This window comes from Anguilla rostrata, chromosome 8 (genome assembly GCF_018555375.3).
Source record: "Anguilla rostrata isolate EN2019 chromosome 8, ASM1855537v3, whole genome shotgun sequence".
Lineage (NCBI taxonomy): Eukaryota > Metazoa > Chordata > Actinopteri > Anguilliformes > Anguillidae > Anguilla > Anguilla rostrata.
In genome coordinates, this window is record NC_057940.1 from 554,200 (window position 1) to 573,842 (window position 19,643).

The following is a 19,643-nucleotide window of genomic DNA, read 5'->3' on the forward strand; positions in this document are numbered from 1 at the left end:
CCGATCGCTCCGCGGCGCGCGTCTGGGTGCCAGATTCGAGCGTCCGAGCCAGCTGGCCGGACTCCACCGGGAGAGTTATGTCTGGCAATAACTTCCAGCCTCTGCTCTGACACCACGAGCAGAGAGGAATCCTCACGCACAGCTCATCTCTCCTCCTCCAGTCCTAACACACACACAGCTCATCTCTCCTCCTCAAGGCCCGACACACACACAGCTCATCTCTCCTCCTCCAGGCCCGACACACGCACAGCTCATCTCTCCTCCTCCAGGCCCGACACACGCACAGCTCATCTCTCCTCCTCAAGGCCCGACACACACACAGCTCATCTCTCCTCCTCAAGGCCCGACACACACACAGCTCATCTCTCCTCCTCAAGGCCCGACACACACACAGCTCATCTCTCCTCCTCAAGGCCCGACAAACTCTCCAGCAATATCACACCACACCACCACACTTTCATTAAACCTCACAGATGTATCACCATGATATCATTCATGTATCAAAGATGTTAGGGTGCAGATGTTAGGGTGCAGATGTTAGGGTGCAGATGCTAGGGTGTAGAGCAGGAGAGGCATTAATTACTGTTTAAAGCAGTGGGGCAAAAACTCCACCACAACACAATCGACACATGACACTACAGCCACACTACTTTACTTCACATTACTTCAGGAATGACAGATGAAGACTGTTCCTGTGTGTCACTGAGTAACACTTTAACATGTTCCCACCTGAATGAATCGCCATTGGCGTATTCACATAATCAGCCAATAGAGCCAGAGTTCATTAGTGGAAAAACAAAAACAAGAAACTGAAACGTAACCCACCCCATCACACACCCTAGTAACCCACTCCGTCACACACCCCAGTAACATGCACCAGTAACACACCCCATAAACACAACTCGTCACACACCCCAGTAACACCCCATCACACACACCAGTAACCCACCCCGTCACACACCCCATCACACACACCAGTAACCCACCCCGTCACACACCCCATCACACACACCAGTAACCCACTCCGTCACACACCCCAGTAACATACACCAGTAACACACCCCATAAACACATCTCGTCACACACCCCAGTAACACCCCATCACACACACCAGTAACCCACCCCGTCACACACCCCATCACACACCCCAGTAACATACACCAGTAACACACCCCATCACACACCCCAGTAACACCCCTCCACACACATAACCCACCCATCACACCCCAGTAACCACTCCGTCACACACCCCAGTAACCCACCCCATCACACACCCCAGTAACCCACCCCATCACACACCCCAGTAACCCACCCCATCACACACCCCAGTAAAACATCCCATCACACACCCCAGTAAAACATCCCATCACACACCCCAGTAAAACATCCCGTCACACACCCCATCACACACACCAGTAAAACATTCCATCACACATCCCATCACACACCCCAGTAAAACACCCCATCACACACCCCAGTAAAACACCCCGCCACACACCCCAGTAACCCACCCCATCACACACCCCAGTAACCCACCCATCACACACCCCAGTAACCCACCCCGTCACACACCCCAGTAACCACCCCATCACACACCCCAGTAACCCACCCCGTCACACACCCCAGTAACCCACCCATCACACACCAGTAACCCACCCCATCACACACCCCAGTAAACCACCCGTCACACACCCCAGTAAACCACCCCATCACACACCCCAGTAACCCACCCCGTCACACACCCCAGTAACCCACCCCATCACACACCCCAGTAACCCACCCCATCACACACACCCAGTAACCCACCGTCACACACCCAGTAACCCACCCATCACACACCCAGTAACCCACCCCGTCACACACCCCAGTAACCACCCATCACCACCGTCACCACCCCATCACACACCCCAGTAACCCACCCCGTCACACACCCCAGTAACCCACCCCATCACACACCCCGTCACACACCCCATCACACACCCCAGTAACCCACCCCGTCACACACCCCAGTAACCCACCCCAGTAACCCACCCCAGTAACCCACCCCGTCACACACCCCAGATTCACGAGAGGGGAGGGTTGCCAGGTGGTGGGTGGTGTGGCAGGATTGCCGAGGGGGGGGGATGGGGGGGGTGCGGACGAGTGTTCTAAATTTAGAGGGCAGGCTATATACTCACACCCCGACAGGCCAGGCATAACTGTCATAACAGGGTCTCAGATTCCCCACAGCGTTTGTTTGGCCTGTAGTGCAGGCACTAATAAAGCCACTAACACAGACTCTGCAGCCGCAGAGAGAGAGCAGCAACATTGCACATTGAGCTTCCACACGTTTCCATGGAGACGGCGGAGGAAGGCAAGCGCGCAAGAGCGTGTGAGTGAGTGAGTGAGTGTGTGAGTGAGTGAGTGAGTGAGTGAGTGAGTGAGTGAGTGTGTGAGTGAGTGAGTGTGTGAGTGAGTGAGCGTGTGAATGTGAGTGTGTGTGTGTGTGTGTGTGTGTGTGTGTGTGTGAGTGAGTGAGTGAGTGAGTGAGTGAGTGTGTGAGTGAGTGAGTGAGTGAGTGAGTGAGTGAGTGAGTGTGAGTGAGTGAGTGAGCGTGTGAATGTGAGTGTGTGTGTGTGTGTGTGTGTGTGTGTGTGTGAGTGAGTGTGTGTGTTTGTGTTTGTGTGTGTGTGTGGGCCAGTGGCCTGCAGCCGGCTCCTTTAATGGAAGCCCAGATGATGTGATCTGTCTGAGGCTTTAGCAATCACAGCACGACCACAAGACGCAAGAGGATCAGCCCTCAGAGAAAACAGCTCCAGTCTCTCACATTGCTCATCCTTACAATGAGCATTCAGCAACCGGCACATCCCCCCTCACCCCCCCACCCCCCCACCCCCTCACCCCCACGCATGTAATTTAGCGAGGATTGGGCATCGCTTGGACACAGAGTGACACTTTGCTTGTGCTGCAAAACGTTCCGAAGCAATTTCAGGCAATCAGCCCTTTTATTGCTGTAAAGGGCTTTGGATGCGTCCCATTCCAGCTCAGCCAATTAAGGGACAAGCAAGATAACCAACCAATCAACCCAGTGAGGGAGAACCTCTCTCTGCGCGTAGTCTGATCTGACTCTGGCTAGTACAGAGAGAAAAGGGGAGAGAAAGATAGTGATATGAACAGACAGAGGGAAAGGGAAAGAAAGAGACAGACACAGACAGAGAGAGAGACAGACAGACAGACTCTGCTGAGGTCCAGCCCCCTGCCTGCCATACTGTTCCTATTAGAGAAGGGAGTGAGCTAAGATACACGGAACAAATGAAGTCATCGCGCATTCTCTCTACTGAGAGAGAGGGAGAGAGAGAGGGAGAGGGGCCAGGAGAGAGAGGAGGGGAGAGGGGGGGGGAGAGAGAGGAGAAGAATGAGGGGGAGAGGAGCAGAAAAGGGAAGAGGGGGAGAAAGAGACAGCAAGTAAGAGGGGTGAAGGAGAGAGGAAAAAGCACCAGAAATAGAGAGAGAGAGAGACATACAGAGAGAGGTCTGCTAGCACACAGCAGACAATGCCTACATCTAAAGAACAAAGACATTACATCATATTCCTCTGAATTATTGATTAGCTCAACATATGTAGGGCAAGTCTGTTTGGACAGCTGGATATGCACTGGAGCTCACTGGAGCAGTTCAGCTTCAGGCACCAGAGCAGTGCCAACCCTGAGACCAGAACCTCACCCCCACTCATCCAACCCAGCGCCAACCCTGAGAACAGAACCTCACCCCCTCTCACCCACACCAGCACCAACGCTGAGAACAGAACCTCACCCCTCTCACCCACACCTCCACAGAGGGAATTCTGGGTATTCCATGCCTGTGGTTCAGAAACCTGCCCAAACTGCCCACCTCTGGCCACACCCGTTTATGTGACTATGCCCACCTGCAGGACCAGTAACAGCTGGAAAACAGTGTTATCAGTCAATGCTATTGATCTTTTCCCCTGTAATTCTACCTGCAGAGCGCTGGGGGTTATCATAGACTGGTCGATATACAGGTCTGATCTAAGTATAGAACATGACACCATGAACTTTAAAACTGAGAGCAAGTTTCTGCAGAAAATGTGTCAGCAGCACAAATAACCACTTGATTCTCGTTTTTCAATTTCTGTTCTTAAAATGAAAATCGAATAACCATTCTTTCTTTGTATTTTAATTTCTGCTCTTGAAGCAGAAAATGATTGGCCAAAAAGTACCCGGATCACACAGGCAGGGGCAAGCTAACCAGAGATCAGCACTCTGACCATGAGATGTATTATGAATATGTGCCCAGACCTTTTCTTAACCCTGGGATCTGATTTTAGGGTCTTACTTAACCTGCTGACCCCAAATCGCGGCTGAATACCAGCACCCGTGGTATTTAAATCCGCCAGACAGCGACGTCCCTCAAACTGCCCCGCGACCTTGACAGAACTGCGGCAGGCGGGTGATGCCCCCCCGCCGGCCTCGCCCTGCACAGCCGGACACAGGAATGCGCAGCTGGCAGTGCGCGTTCCGGAGTCTGCGCTTAAGAGCCGAGGTCAGGTGACCCTGCTCCACCCCCGTCGCCATGGCATCAGTCACCTGACCTCAGCGTCAAACAGACAGGCCTGCTGGTCCTAATGATCCCGACGGTCCCCATGGCCAGAGACCATTTTATAAGAGATACGTCAGCAGTAGCAGATACGGTGGATAAGGGTGTAACACCATTCAGTAGCACTAGCTGTTCAGTAGCACTAGCTGTTCAGTAGCGCTAGCCGTTCAGTAGCACTAGCCATTCAGTAGCACAAGCCATTCAGTATCGCTAGCAGTTCAGTATCGCTAGCCGTTCAGTAGTACTAGCCATACAGTATCGCTAGCTGTTCAGTAGCACTAGCCATTCAGTAGCACTAGCTGTTCAGTAGCGCTAGCTGTTCAGTAGCACTAGCCATACAGTGTCGCTAGCTGTTCAGTAGCACTAGCCATTCAGTAGCGCTAGCCGTTGAATAGCATTGGCCGTTCAGTAGCGCTAGCCGTTCAGTAGGGCTAACCATTCAGTAGGGCTAACCATTCAGTAGGGCTAGAAATTCAGTAGCTCTAGCCATTCAGAGGTCAGAGGAGAGGACAGGAAGTGAGCGAGACGCCGCACCTGGGAAAACACTCGCCAGCCCGAGCTTCCTCCAGCGCTAGCTTCAAATACGCGTACATGCAAATACACTCACGGGGACACGTGCACAAAAAAAACCAACACCCATACTGGGGTGTGGGGGTGTGGGGGTGTGGGGGCGTGGGGCTCGGAGCTCAGGACAGACAGCGGTGTTCTCTAAAGGGATTACACTCGCCGCCGGCCACTCAACCCCGCGCATTCAGCCCCGGGATGAATCCCGCCAAGTGGACGGGAAGGACCCCATCTGTCACAGACACAGAGGACCACAGACACAGAGGACCACAGACACAGCCCCTTGGCCGGCCCGCAGAGTTAAGAGATTAATCCCAGCCCATAATCTAATCGACACCACAGAACAAAGCCTCTCTCCACTTCCGTTTGGATTTAGCAGGCGTGATCTCCCACCAGGACGGGGGAGGACCTCCAAGGCCCCTGATGGCAGTGGAGGGTACAAGGTCCCGATCACCTGCTCCCCAACCTACACTCACCCCACAGAGGCAGCGTTGACTGACAGGTAAAGAAGCCACACCCACACCACCAGTTCTCCCCTCACTGTGAGGGCATTTCTCTCTCACCATGGGATAGGCAGCTAAAACTGACGAGTAATGACCTGCGCTCACCTGATAAAAACATCAAAACAAATCAAGCTCATTACAGGTGGGAAATGCACACAGAGCAGCACAGCTTATCACACCTCGACAGAACATGGGATTCATTCCAGAGCGAGAGCTACAGCAGACACCATACGCTCATTACTGAACAGACCACGCTCTTGTCAGAAAGGGATATCACACAGATCTGCTCTCCTAAGAAAGGGAAATCACACAGATCTGCTCTCCTAAAAAAGGGAAATCACACAGATCTGCTCTCGTAAGAAAGGGAAATCACACAGATCTGCTCTCGTAAGAAAGGGAAATCACATAGATGGTGCTCTCAGAAGAAAGAGAAATCGCTTAAAGAAATAGCCACCAAGCAGCAATACCCATCTCAGTGTGAAACTGTACTTAAACCCCTGCAGGTTAAACAGCCTGTACATTAAAGGCTCAAGCTCACTGTACATAATGGGAATGCAAATGATTTTAAGCTCCCGTGCTATGCTGGCAGCGGTAAAATTCACTGGGGTGAAGCGACTGTTTAGGCCATTTTAAAAATTCATTGAGTACAACTGCATTCAGGAAAACACAGCAGTCATCCGTAACAAGCAGAGCCACAGCTCCCCTCATTCATTAACCTACATGCTTAATGCAGTCAGTCTTTTGAGAGCTAGTGTTATCAGGTCAGTGAAGATGAGCCAGCTTATCCACACGCCCCCATGCATCAAATATGGCTCACCTGCTGACACTCAACTACAAAACCAGCTTATTTCATCTGGAGAGAACTAGTCTTCTATTCCACAAACAGTACAAGTAAACAGACTCAATGTACTAATATGCAGCCCTAACATTCCAAAATCAGAGTAAGCCCCATCTTAGATTGTGCCAAACACTAAAGGTTTTGTTGCCTAAACAACAAGTTTGCATTTTAGATTGAAAAGTTTACCAAGAAAACAAAAGGAAGTGAGTGATAACTCCAACAAGGCTAATTAGCCTAATTAGTTACAGCATCACCATGGTGACAAGAAGCTGCTCAGAAGCCAAGGATAACAAAGTGGTGGATCTGACGGCAGACTCTGAAGAGCGGCACCATGGGTAATTATCTCCCAGCCCGGCCGAGCCCACTCTGCTCTCCGTGTGACACACAGCGGGGTCTCCTGCCTCTTTAGGAGGGGCGGTTCAGTCCGTCGCCCGCGGTTACGTAACGTGTGAAACCTCCCATCACTCAAACAGGCGTTTATCGCATCGATCGTTTCCTTAAAGTTCAAAGGGTGGTTCATCCAGAAAGAGCTCTCATGTGCATCCTGTTTCGATGGTGATTGTGTGCAATGACATCATCAGCAAAAGATAACTCTGTGATCATCGTCTGAGGAAGAGGAAGAGACTACTTAATTATAAATGTCTCATCAGACCACGTCACACACAGGATGGGCCGTCAGCCATACTTAGCACTCAGAGTCACTCCGGTCTTAAGATGCGGAACACTGGGAGAATGACCTGTGTGTGGCATGTGCAGGGTGCGTTGGGCCTGAGGACACGCAGAGTACGCGCTGGGACGCGGTGCGTTGGGCCTGAGGACACGCAGAGTACGCGCTGGGACGCGGTGCGTTGGGCCTGAGGACACGCAGAGTACGCGCTGGGACGCGCTGGGACGCGGTGCGTTGGGCCTGAGGACACGCAGAGTACGCGCTGGGACGCGTGCGTTGGGCCTGAGGACACGCAGAGTACGCGCTGGGACGCGGTGCGTTGGGCCTGAGGACACGCAGAGTACGCGCTGGGACGCGGTGCGTTGGGCCTGAGGACACGCAGAGTACGCGCTGGGACGCGGTGCGTTGGGCCTGAGGACACGCAGAGTACGCGCTGGGACGCGGTGCGTTGGGCCTGAGGACACGCAGAGTACGCGCTGGGACGCGGTGCGTTGGCCTGAGGACACGCAGAGTACGCGCTGGGACGCGGTGCGTTGGGCCTGAGGACACGCAGAGTACGCGCTGGGACGCGGTGCGTTGGGCCTGAGGACACGCAGAGTACGCGCTGGGACGCGGTGCGTTGGGCCTGAGGACACGCAGAGTACGCGCTGGGACGCGGTGCGTTGGGCCTGAGGACACGCAGAGTAGCGCTGAGCGGTGCGTTGGGTCTGAGGACACGCAGAGACGCTGGACCGGTGCGTTGGCCTGAGGACACGCAAACAGCGCTGGGCGCGTGCGTTGGGCCTGAGGACACGCAGAGTACGCGCTGGACGCGGTGCGTGGGCCTGAGGACACGAGAGTACGCGTGGGACGCGGTGCGGTGGGCCTGAGGACACGCAGAGTACGCGCTGGGACGCGGTGCGGTGGGCCTGAGGACACGCAGAGTACGCGCTGGGACGCGGTGCGGTGGGCCTGAGGACACGCAGAGTACGCGCTGGGACGCGGTGCGTTGGCGTTTCAGAGATGCCCACAGTCTGACTCACCCGGTCTTTGTCATCAGCGACGTCACACAGCACATCGTCCGCGTCCAGGATACCGCCATCCCCGTGTTCCAAATGGTGCACCTGCAGCCAGTAGCTCGGGTCCTGCAACGAAACATCAATGCAATGAGCCAACCGCCTTAAAACACACCATGTAAACACACCCTGTAAACAGAGACATCCGTCTGTAAACACCCTGAAAACAGAGACATCGGTCTGTAAACACCCTGAAAACAGAGACATCGGTCTGTAAACACCCTGAAAACAGAGACATCGGTCTGTAAACACACCCTGAAAACACACCCTGAGAACAGAGACATCCGTCTGTAAACACACCCTGAAAACACACCCTGTAAACAGAGACATCCGTCTGTAAACACACCCTGAAAACACACCCTGAAAACAGAGCCAACCGCCTTAAAACACACCCTGAGAACAGAGACATCCGTCTGTAAACACCCTGAAAACAGAGACATCCGTCTGTAAACACACCCTAAAAACACACCCTGTAAACAGAGACATCCGTCTGTAAACACACCTTGAAAACAGAGACATCCGTCTGTAAACACACCCTGAAAACAGAGACATCCGTCTGTAAACACACCCTGAAAACAGAGACATCCGTCTGTAAACACACCCTGAAAACAGAGACATCCATCTGTAAACACACCCTGTAAACACACCCTGAAAACAGAGACATCCGTCTGTAAACACACCTAACAAGACTCTGTCTGTAAACACACCCTGTAAACAGAGACATCTGTCTGTAAACACACCCTGTAAACAGAGACATCCGTCTGTAAACACACCCTGTAAACACACCCTGTAAACAGAGACATCCGTCTGTAAACACACCCTGTAAACACACCCTGTAAACAGAGACATCCGTCTGTAAACACACCCTGTAAACACACCCTGTAAACAGAGACATCCGTCTGTAAACACACCCTGTAAACACACCCTGTAAACAGAGACATCCGTCTGTAAACACACCCTGTAAACACACCCTGTAAACACACCCTGTAAACAGAGACATCCGTCTGTAAACACACCCTGTAAACACACCCTGAAAAGGTTTTTCATAGCTTACGGTTCAACGTCTTATGCTTTCAATATGGCAGTTATTTTTTATCAGCCCACTCCCGTTATACAGGTGTGCTCCTTAATTTGCGTAAATAACCCGAGAGCAGCGGGATTGCATTCCACATTTTCTACTATGTAGACTTTTTTGAATGATATCACACGGGACCTGTGACCTTGTACACTGTATTCCAGATTTATAACACATACGGCTCGATGTCCTGGGACAATGACTCGCATAACACGCGCATTCATTAGTTCACAGAGATCAGCAGCAGAGAGACAGCTGTCTGAGCCGTTAGGAGAGGCCCATGTCATCTCAACTGTCCTGTGTGTCCCTGTCAACTGACAAAACATTCAAGAGCATTAAAAAAATTTAAATCAACCGAACATTTGATCCATTGTTTTCTTCATTTTGAACACATTCAAAGTACTGTGAGTATTGAAACAGCAAGTCTGTCAACTGAACAAAACACTAAATTTGTTTAAAAAAAGAAAAGAAAAACATGACTAGACAACAAGGAAACAGCCACTCTCTCTCTCATTTTTTTTTTTGTTTCTCTCCCCCTCTCTCCCTCTCCCCGCAGCATATCAGCCACACCAGTGCAGCATGTCACCCAGCACCCACAAACCACGGTCCCCACGGTAACCCCACTCCCACTGGGGTCCATCAATCACAGGGCCGTTAAAATGACCTGTCCAGAGAGGCGCTAAGTTCTGCCCCTCCCCCTGGGACCGGGGGACCGGGGCTAATGGCTTCCCTAGCACAGCGGGCCGGCCTCACAGACGTCAGCTGTCACAGCCAATCACAGCTCCCATCGCCGAGGGCCCTCGATGTGCTCCTCCGTTTGGTCATAATGAGCGTAATTCACACAAGAACAGGCTGGAGACCCAACTAGCGCAATGAGAGCCCACAAAGCGGTCATGCATCCGCCCCCCCATTCCCAGCACCCCCACCCCCCCATCACCTGAGTGAAACTGGCTCATTGACCGCCAGGCATCACCTGTCCAGCGTTTCCACAAATGTGTTTGTCACACGCGTTTCCACTGTCCCTTACACTCACATCAAAGCCCTGCCCTGCGAGGAATCAAACCTGAAGCAACACAGACCCTGAGAACACACACTGCGGTTTACGCTCAAACAACAATTTAAAAAACAGAGTTCATATCTGGCTCACAAATACTGCAGAGCAGATATACTTCATAATATCAATGTTATGCATTATGCACCTCGCTAAAAATACACATATATATATATATATATATAAATACATTATACATACATACACACACACACACACACACACACACACACACACACACACACACACACACACACACACACACACACACACACATATACATGCATATTACAGATAGCTGTAAGACACAGCACACACACACACACCCACACACACACACACACACACACACACAAAGAACATAGTAATGAAACAGTAGCAAGACACGCACAAGCCCCGTGGGGATGCCCGCTTGCGTAGTTCTGCCTACGGGCCACACAAGGCTGGCGGACAGAGGTCGGGGAGGCATTTGATCTGTAGAGCCACAGCCAAACGAATCTCCAGAACAGTCAGAGCCAGTGCTGAAAATAGCCCACTGTAAATATCAGAGCTGCCACACCTACACAGAGGGCTTCTGCCCTGAACAGGGCCTGAGCGTGACACGGCCTGCCAGCCAATCCTGACACAGCTGTGCCTGGCCCCTCCCATAACCCACCGACTGCATCCCTAACCCGCCAGCCAATCCTGACACAGCTGTACCTGGCCCCTCCCACAACCCTGCAACCACATCCCTTAAAGCCTCCCCAAAAAGGCCAGCACCCCACAGCTGTAACCACACCAGGACGTCCCAGAGGAGTCCTCCTGCCCTTCATTAATGACAAACGAACTGAAATATGACCGGCAGCTCCAAAGCCTTGCTACGGTCACTATTAAACGAATGACAGCTAGTTAGTCATGTAAAAGATATTTTATTTTTTTGTTAGCACTTTGGTTAATAAGGAATGCATGAGCCTGGGCATACAGCAGGACCTGTGTGGCAAAGGACTGTAAAAAAGCATGTTTGCACATGGAAAACACACAAAGAAATGTAAAAAAAAAAAAAAAAAAAATAACATAAAATGCAAACTAGACTGCAAGAATAAAAGTAGTAAAAGAGGACTCCACTACCCCAACCCTGCCCCACCTGGGCACAGCTGGCCACACCCATATTGGGGGAGGGCACAGGGAGAGCAGTGCCACCCCCCACCCCCGAGACCCCCAGACCCCCAGAGCACAGCTTTGGGATCAAGCAGCATCAAATATTCACAAAAACAAACCAGCTTCTTTTCCCTGCGAGCTGGACCTCCTGAACATTTCACCTGAAATTCAGCCGTAACGGGCGTATACCCTCCTTTCGGCAGAGTATGAGAGGAGACCCCCCCCTGGGGGCCGGGTTTAGGGCTCCCCTGTCCTCCGCCTGACGGGTCGGACGTCCCGCATCGGTGTGGGTCTCCGTACGGCTGACCCCTCTCCCCCCTGATGGGCGGGATGAAGGCTGCAGGCTGTTTAACGCTCCTGAGTTCACCAAACAACAGCGTGGAAAAACACCGCTACGGCCCCGGAGCAATTCCTCCTCAACTCCTGCCAGACTAACAGCGCTGAGCGCAGAGTTCTGCTCCTGCTTTTGAGAAGCATAAAACAGCATTTTCTCCTGTTCTATATCGATATTTAATACATTTAATTTCTGTGCTGAGATGCTGGGACCAGCCGCTGAGGTTACAGATGCCACAGCTCCTCAGAAAGTCAGAAGAAACAGGTTTACACACAACTACACAAAACGAAAGCAGCAAGCGATGGAATGCAGGCACTGCATATTTTTTCTTAATAATACTTTGGAGACACTCTGAACTGAACGGCCTCGAAAAACTGAGGGTTTGATTGTCTGCAGACCAACAAGCCGATGAACCGGGGGGTGGGGGGCTGGGGGGGTGGGGAGGGGGGATGGGGGGGCGGTGCAGAGAACAGACGGCATTCCGGCCGTGACCATGCAGCCCCTGGAAGGCGCTCCAAAGCCACAGCCGCTCCAGAGCAGATCTCACAATGAGCCGCCAACCGCGAGCGCTAAACAACTCCGAGAGGAAGATTATCTCTGCAAACCAAGTCACAACAAGGCCTGTGAAGCCAAGGGGTGTGGCCAGAGCGCTCAGCGAGAAACACAAAAGCACAAAGACACTATTCATACTCAACTAAGAGACGCCAAGGTCTTCACAAACATTACCTTCACATGCAAAAAAACACAAAAAAATACTCGCTAATGAGTGAAACTGGAAAAAAACTTAATGATCCACATCCTGAGGCTGGACCATAACCTCATACAGTAATGCATAACAGCATAATACATTCTCTGAGCAGCAGAATATACTATCCAATTGGTTGTGGAAGGTTGTGGCGGCATTTCGTCATGGTTACCTCCTCCAGGTTGTGAGTGATTAACTCTGCAAGCCATCTGCCTGCTTTGCATTGCAGCTCTATGGAGGTGTGTCACACTGACTGTTTGCATACAACCTCATAAAGCCCCAGTTCCCACAACGCCCTGTCCTGAAGCATTACTGAAGCATGAAGCTGGTAGAGACACCAGCATTACTGAAGCATGAAGCTGGTAGAGACACCAGCATTACTGAAGCATGAAGCTGGTAGAGATACCAGCATACTGAGCATGAAGCTGGTAGAGACACCAGAATTACTGAAGCATGAAGCTGGTAGAGACACCAGCATTACTGAAGCATGAAGCTGGTAGAGACACCAGCATTACTGAAGCATGAAGCTGGTAGAGACACCAGCATTACTGAAGCATGAAGCTGAGACATCAGCATTACTGAAGCATGAAGCTGGGAGAGACACCAGCATTACTGAAGCATGAAGCTGAGACACCAGCATTACTGAAGCATGAAGCTGAGACACCAGCATTACTGAAGCATGAAGCTGGTAGAAACACCAGCATTACTGAAGCATGAAGCTGGTAGAGACACCAGCATTACTGAAGCATGAAGCTGGTAGAGACACCAGCATTACTGAAGCATGAAGCTGGTACAGACACCAGCATTACTGAAGCATGAAGCTGGTAGAGACACCAGCATTACTGAAGCATGAAGCTGGTACAGACACCAGCATTACTGAAGCATGAAGCTGGTACAGACACCATCATTACCGAAGCATGAAGCTGGGAGAGACACCAGCATTACTGAAGCATGAAGCTGAGACACCAGCATTACTGAAGCATGAAGCTGGTACAGACACCAGCATTACTGAAGTATGAAGCTGGTACAGACACCATCATTACCGAAGCATGAAGCTGGGAGAGACACCAGCATTACTGAAGCATGAAGCTGGTACAGACACCAGCATTACTGAAGCATGAAGCTGAGACACCAGCATTACTGAAGCATGAAGCTGAGACACCAGCATTACTGAAGCATGAAGCTGAGACATCAGCATTACTGAAGCATGAAGCTGGTAGAGACACCAGCATTACTGAAGCATGAAGCTGAGACACCAGCATTACTGAAGCATGAAGCTGAGACACCAGCATTACTGAAGCATGAAGCTGGTAGAGGCACTATAGTCAGCCATTGCGCCTGCATCAGGATCCACAACCAGCACACATTTCTCATCAGGCTAACCCTTCACCCTACTCAGAGCGAGCTAATGCAGAACACACAATCCATCAATCTGTATCGCCCCTGAAAGACTGAATTTTACTGTGCGGTGAAGTTAAAAATTAGGACATGACACAATATAACAAAAGAGATTTTCACAGTCAGCCTCTATCGCTTCCTGCTCATATTTTCCTGCACAGGAAGAACAAGAACCAGACACCCTGTTCTTCCTCCGTACCATAACCCTGTCCTCTGCGTGATGAACAATGTGTTGAAATGACAGGAAAAGTAGCGCTACTAATCACAGACACACACACACTCTCTCTCACACACACACACACACACACACACACGCAGACCCACACTCACACACACACACACACACACACACACACACACACCGCCGCAGACCCACACACACGCAGACCCACACTCACACACACACACATACACACACACACACGCGCGCAGACCCACACACATGTGCAGACGCGCACACACACACGCCCATGCATACACACACACACACACGCGCAGACCCAACACACACACACGCACACGCATACACACACTCACACACAGATATAAACACTTGTGCACACACACACACACACTCACACTGATATACACACACGCACGCATGCACGCACACAGACAAAGACACACTCACTCACACACACACGCACACTCACACTGATATACACACACGCACGCATGCACGCACACAGACAAAGACACACTCACTCACACGCACACTCACAGGCACACACATAATGCAGACAGACATCCACACACACACACACTCACATAATGCAGACACACAGAAACACACACACTCACACACACACAAAATTCAGACAGACAGACCTTCATGCTCGCTCACACACAAGCGCAGACACACTCACACTCACACTCACACTCACACTCACACTCACACTCACACACACACACACACACACACACACACACACACACACACACCACAGTGCAGGGGTCACAGCTGTTCAGGAACACATGAGCCAGGGGGATAAATGTTGTTGGGACAGGTTATCATGGCGACCAAAAAATAAAGAGCACATCGGGGCTTTACACACGAAGCTTACACTTACACAGAGCTCTAAAGAAAACGACAGTCCTCACCAGAGAGTCCTTTCCCTGCACAACAGCCTGCCTGTGTGTGCACTCTGGCTGGGCGTTAAACACTAAAACAGCTCCCCTTGCTCCCCAGGTAAGGAGCTCAGACATTAGAGAGGCCTGCCTGACACCCAAATTTTTATTCAAGAGGATTTAAGATGTCTGCTGACAAGAGCCGTGCTTTATCGCTTGAGGATCTTGGCCGGCTTACCAAAGCGGTTATTATCTTCACTAATCTGCTAAACATATACCACATAATGATTTGTTTTCCAAGAAGGGGGGGGGACGGGACCTGGAAAAACAAGTCTGGATGGCGCCAGCTCCTGAGAGAAGAGTGTCCTGATCCTCTGCGTTTAAACTACAGGTGAGGGGCGTAAGAAGAGTGCGTAAGACAGCGCTGCCCCAGCACTCCTTGTCCCGAGGTCTTTACAGGACTATAGCACAGGCTTCAGCTTTGTGACAAAGCTTATGGTAGCAACCCAAAATCCCAAACTAAAATACCAGCTACTACTGGAGTACGGTTACAAGATGAGCAACTGTCACTCACATTGCTTCTGCCCAATCAGAAGGGGGAGGGGGAGGTGCTGTAGAGTGCTCTAACACTGCTAGAGGATTAATTCACCAAGAAAAAGCTCAACTTGCACAATGACTTAATAAAGGTTTTCAGCTCACATAATAAAAATGGAAAAGCTTTGACACTTGGAGTATTCCACTGCAACACACTGCACAGCCCAGAGTATACCACTGCAATACACTGCACAGCCCAGAGTATACCACTGCAACACACTGCACAGCCCAGAGTATAACACTGCAACACACTGCACAGCCCAGAGTATACCACTGCAATACACTGCACAGCCCAGAGTATTCCACTGCAACACACTGCACAGCCCAGAGTATAACACTGCAACACACTGCACAGCCCAGAGTATACCACTGCAATACACTGCACAGCCCAGAGTATACCACTGCAATACACTGCACAGCCCAGAGTATACCACTGCAACACACTGCACAGCCCAGAGTATACCACTGCAACACACTGCACAGCCCAGAGTATACCACTGCAGCACACTGCACAGCCCAGAGTATACCACTGCAACACACTGTGACCGTAGACAACTGTGACTGTGATTCATGCATATTTTCTGGTTTTAGTTCTTATCCACAAATTTTTGCCCCATTTCCAAACTTAATTGCTTAAATCTCTGGTAAAAGAGTCTCACAGACCTTGTTTCCAAGGTCTAAATTGAATGCTGGAAGCAAAATACCAAACTGGCAGACACTGCAACGCTCCAGGTTTGGAGTTCCCTGGTCCAGCACATCAACAGAACGCTTTCAACAACATGACCTCACCAGATCATAGCTCTGCAAAACCGACATGGAACCCTGTGTTTAGCCAAGAGACTGAATTCTGTTCCTTTATTACAGGTGTTAACAAGGTAACTGCATCACATCAACCCCACATCAACCCCCCCGGGGAGGATCGGGGTGGGACGCGATCCAACAACCTTCAGCCCTGATTCAGACGCAGAGCTATTAGTGTGAATCATTTCTCCTCAGAACAAGGGGGGAAACATCTGCACAAACAGGAACCTCTTATCTCCCCACAGCGGAACCTCAGACACAGCCACGCACCCCCATCAGTGACCATGGCAACAAAGTGTCTCTCCCATTTCTGTCAATGTTTCTTTGTGTACGCAGCCTCAAAGAGGACACACACACGCTTGCTCGCACACACGCACACGGTGAGGGTGACACACAGATAAACAGCCTGATTGCCGCTGTTTCACCCGCTCCTGCATCCGCAGGCACACAATGGGGCTGGCTAATCACAGGCCTGGGGGTGTCATTCTGGGGGGGGGGGGGGTGTTTGATGTTTAAAGCCATCCCAGCTCAAAAGGAATGGGAATTATCCGGCTGTCGATGAGCCCAAGAGGGTACGCTGAACTACAGCCATTTCACAAACAATCCAACACATTCCACACATTTCAGCAGCACACTGGCCAAGGCTACCCAAGCAGCTTACCATTAGCCAACCTTAGCATCTGCAGTGCTGTATGATAACCACCTGTGTGTGTGTGTGTGTGTGTGTGTGTGCATGTGTGTATGTGTGCGTGTGTGTGTGTGTGCTGCATGTGCATGTGTATGTGCGTGTGTGAGGCAATGTGTGTGTGTGTGTGTGTGTGTGTGCTGCATGTGCATGTGTATGTGCGTGTGTGAGGCAATGTGTGTGTATGTGTGTGTGTGTGTGTGCTGCATGTGCATGTGTGTGTGTGTGTGTGTGTGAGCCAGTGTGTGTGTGTGTGTGTGTGTGTGTGGGAAGAGGGGAGGGGTGTTATTTAGTCTGCGCACCTTTTCGGGGGTAAAACAGTAAAACTGTCACTACAGCGCCTCTCCTTGAGGGGAGCACTCACTCACTGCGAGCATCAGCACATCTTCCCAAGTCCCTCACAGCCTCGACGTTCTGACAAACGCACTCATCTCACCTGTGCAGGCATGCCGACAAAATTACACTTTAGAAGTAGCCATCCTGAGCAAAGCCACCCACAGGGTCTATCACACCTCTGGGCATGAACACTGAAGCACCATTCTGTGATCTCTCTCTCTCTCTCTCTCCACCCCACGCTGATCAGTCCACATTCTTCACAGTGGCTGCGGCAGACAATTGCAGGTGCAGGTGCACTGTACTGTATTACACCTCTGGGCATAAAGCACGGTTCTGTAAACCTTCTCTCTCCCTCTCACAGGTGCACTGTACTGTCACTGCCATTTTGCAGAAGAACGTTCTCACCGTTCATCAGCTGAGGTGGAGAAGACAGATATTCAGCCTTGGTCTAGGGGGGGGCTGCCAATGGGGCCATATGGGGGGGGGGGAGGGGGGTCAGGGCAAATCCCAGGGCCTGACTGACAGGGCCCTCACAGTGATTGGGGAGGGGTGGGTGGTCTGGGGTGGTGGGGCCCAAAATCGCTGGTGGAGCCCCCGGCCACAGAAGCCGCTAAACTCGGCTCACTTGCTCTCCCGGGTCTGAATGGGTTTTTACACTGAGCACAAGCAGCAGAGGCCTCTCCAGGCCGCAGGGGCCAGGGTAGCAGACCCCCAGTGCAGAGGGAGGAGTTTAACTGGCTACGTACGCTGGGAGATGATTGGGCGGCAGGTTCAGTTCCATGAACCATCAGCTCAATCCTGGGCGTGTCTGGAAAACTCCTCCGCTTCTGTCCCACGGCGTTTCATTCCAGCGCAACGTTCCCATGGGCACCCCCAACCTGGGAGCGGGCTCTCCCTCCCCCCCCCACCCCCCCCACCCCCCCAACCAGGCGAGCCAGCCAGCGGATTCCACCGTTACTCGCTTGAATTCATTAAGCAGGCATTGCGAAATGTTTTCTACAGTAGCCTCAATAACAAAACACATGGTGCATGCTGGGACAGGTTTCCACAGAAGAGTTAATATCCCCAGATTCAAACTCGCTGGAGGCAAAAGCAAAAGCAAAAATTCCCGCCAGTTATGTGGCTGCAAATGGCCGAACAAAAACATCACTGCCTTTGTGAAACAACACCTCCATTTTATACGGTTATTACACTGGGCAACTACAGACCAGCTGTGCTTGGGTGGAAGGGGACTGGCATTATGAACTTCACCCAGTCAACTCTGATGCCATCTACTCCCAGGAACGTCAAACACTGACAGGTGTCAAACGTTGGCAGTGATGTGAGGGAGGAGCCCCAAGGCCCAGAGCTCTCTGAGGCTGGGCTCCAGCAGCGTAACCATGGCGATGAACACACAGCACCAGCACAGGCAGCACCGTCCCACGGGCTGCTGGGCGGACGAGAAAGCACAGTCACAGCAACACTCAATAATCACCCCCTCCTGTGTTTGACACAGGTGAAACAACTGCACCCTTAAGCACTGCTGAGTGTGTGTGAGTGTGTGTGTGTGTGTGTGTGTGTGTGCATGCATGCGTCTGTGCCCTAACCCTAACGCTAACCCCTGATGGGCTGGTTTGCCAGATGCCTGTGATTTTAACCCCCAAAAAATTCCTCAAAGTGCCCCTCCTTCAATCGACTTGACAAACCTTTCTGTGCCATACCTCCTTTTCAAATACTACACTGACTGCCACACATTTTAGCCCCAAAACCTTCCAGCCTGACATTTAAATATCCCGAGGCGGGCAGCGCACGACTAGATCTGATTGGCTCCCACAAGCCGTCACAGGGATTCCAGAGGAGGGAGAGAAGGAACGAGGGATCTGGCTCTGAACCAGAACGACAGAGAAAAACACGTGGAGCGCCATCCGAGCCCAAAGCATTCTGGGAGGGGATCAGGAACGAGCCGACTCCCAGAACTCATACAGCGAAATCTAGAGAAAGAACAACAACAACAAACAAAACGTGAAACACGTCAGCTCAGAAACGCGGGTGGGGAACACGAAAGGGGGGCGGCGGATTCGGACGCGCCCCTGCAGCCCGTCCCGCAAAACGCATCTGCGCCCCAAACGCAGGAGTGCACAGAGAGGGCGACGCAGGTGAACCCAGCAATAAATCAGCTCCCCAAATCAAAGTCCCGCCCCTGTACGCCCTGCTCAGCCC

At 51.5% G+C, this 19,643-nt stretch overlaps 1 protein-coding gene across 1 annotated transcript in view; it reads right to left on the bottom strand.

Annotated features, from left to right (window-relative positions):
- Nucleotides 1-19,643, bottom strand: part of LOC135260451 (partitioning defective 3 homolog) — a 253,512-nt gene that overhangs the window by 199,681 nt on the left and 34,188 nt on the right. The window contains 1 exon segment of the mRNA XM_064345669.1: nt 8,188-8,289. Coding sequence (XP_064201739.1) covers nt 8,188-8,289 — 102 coding nt within the window.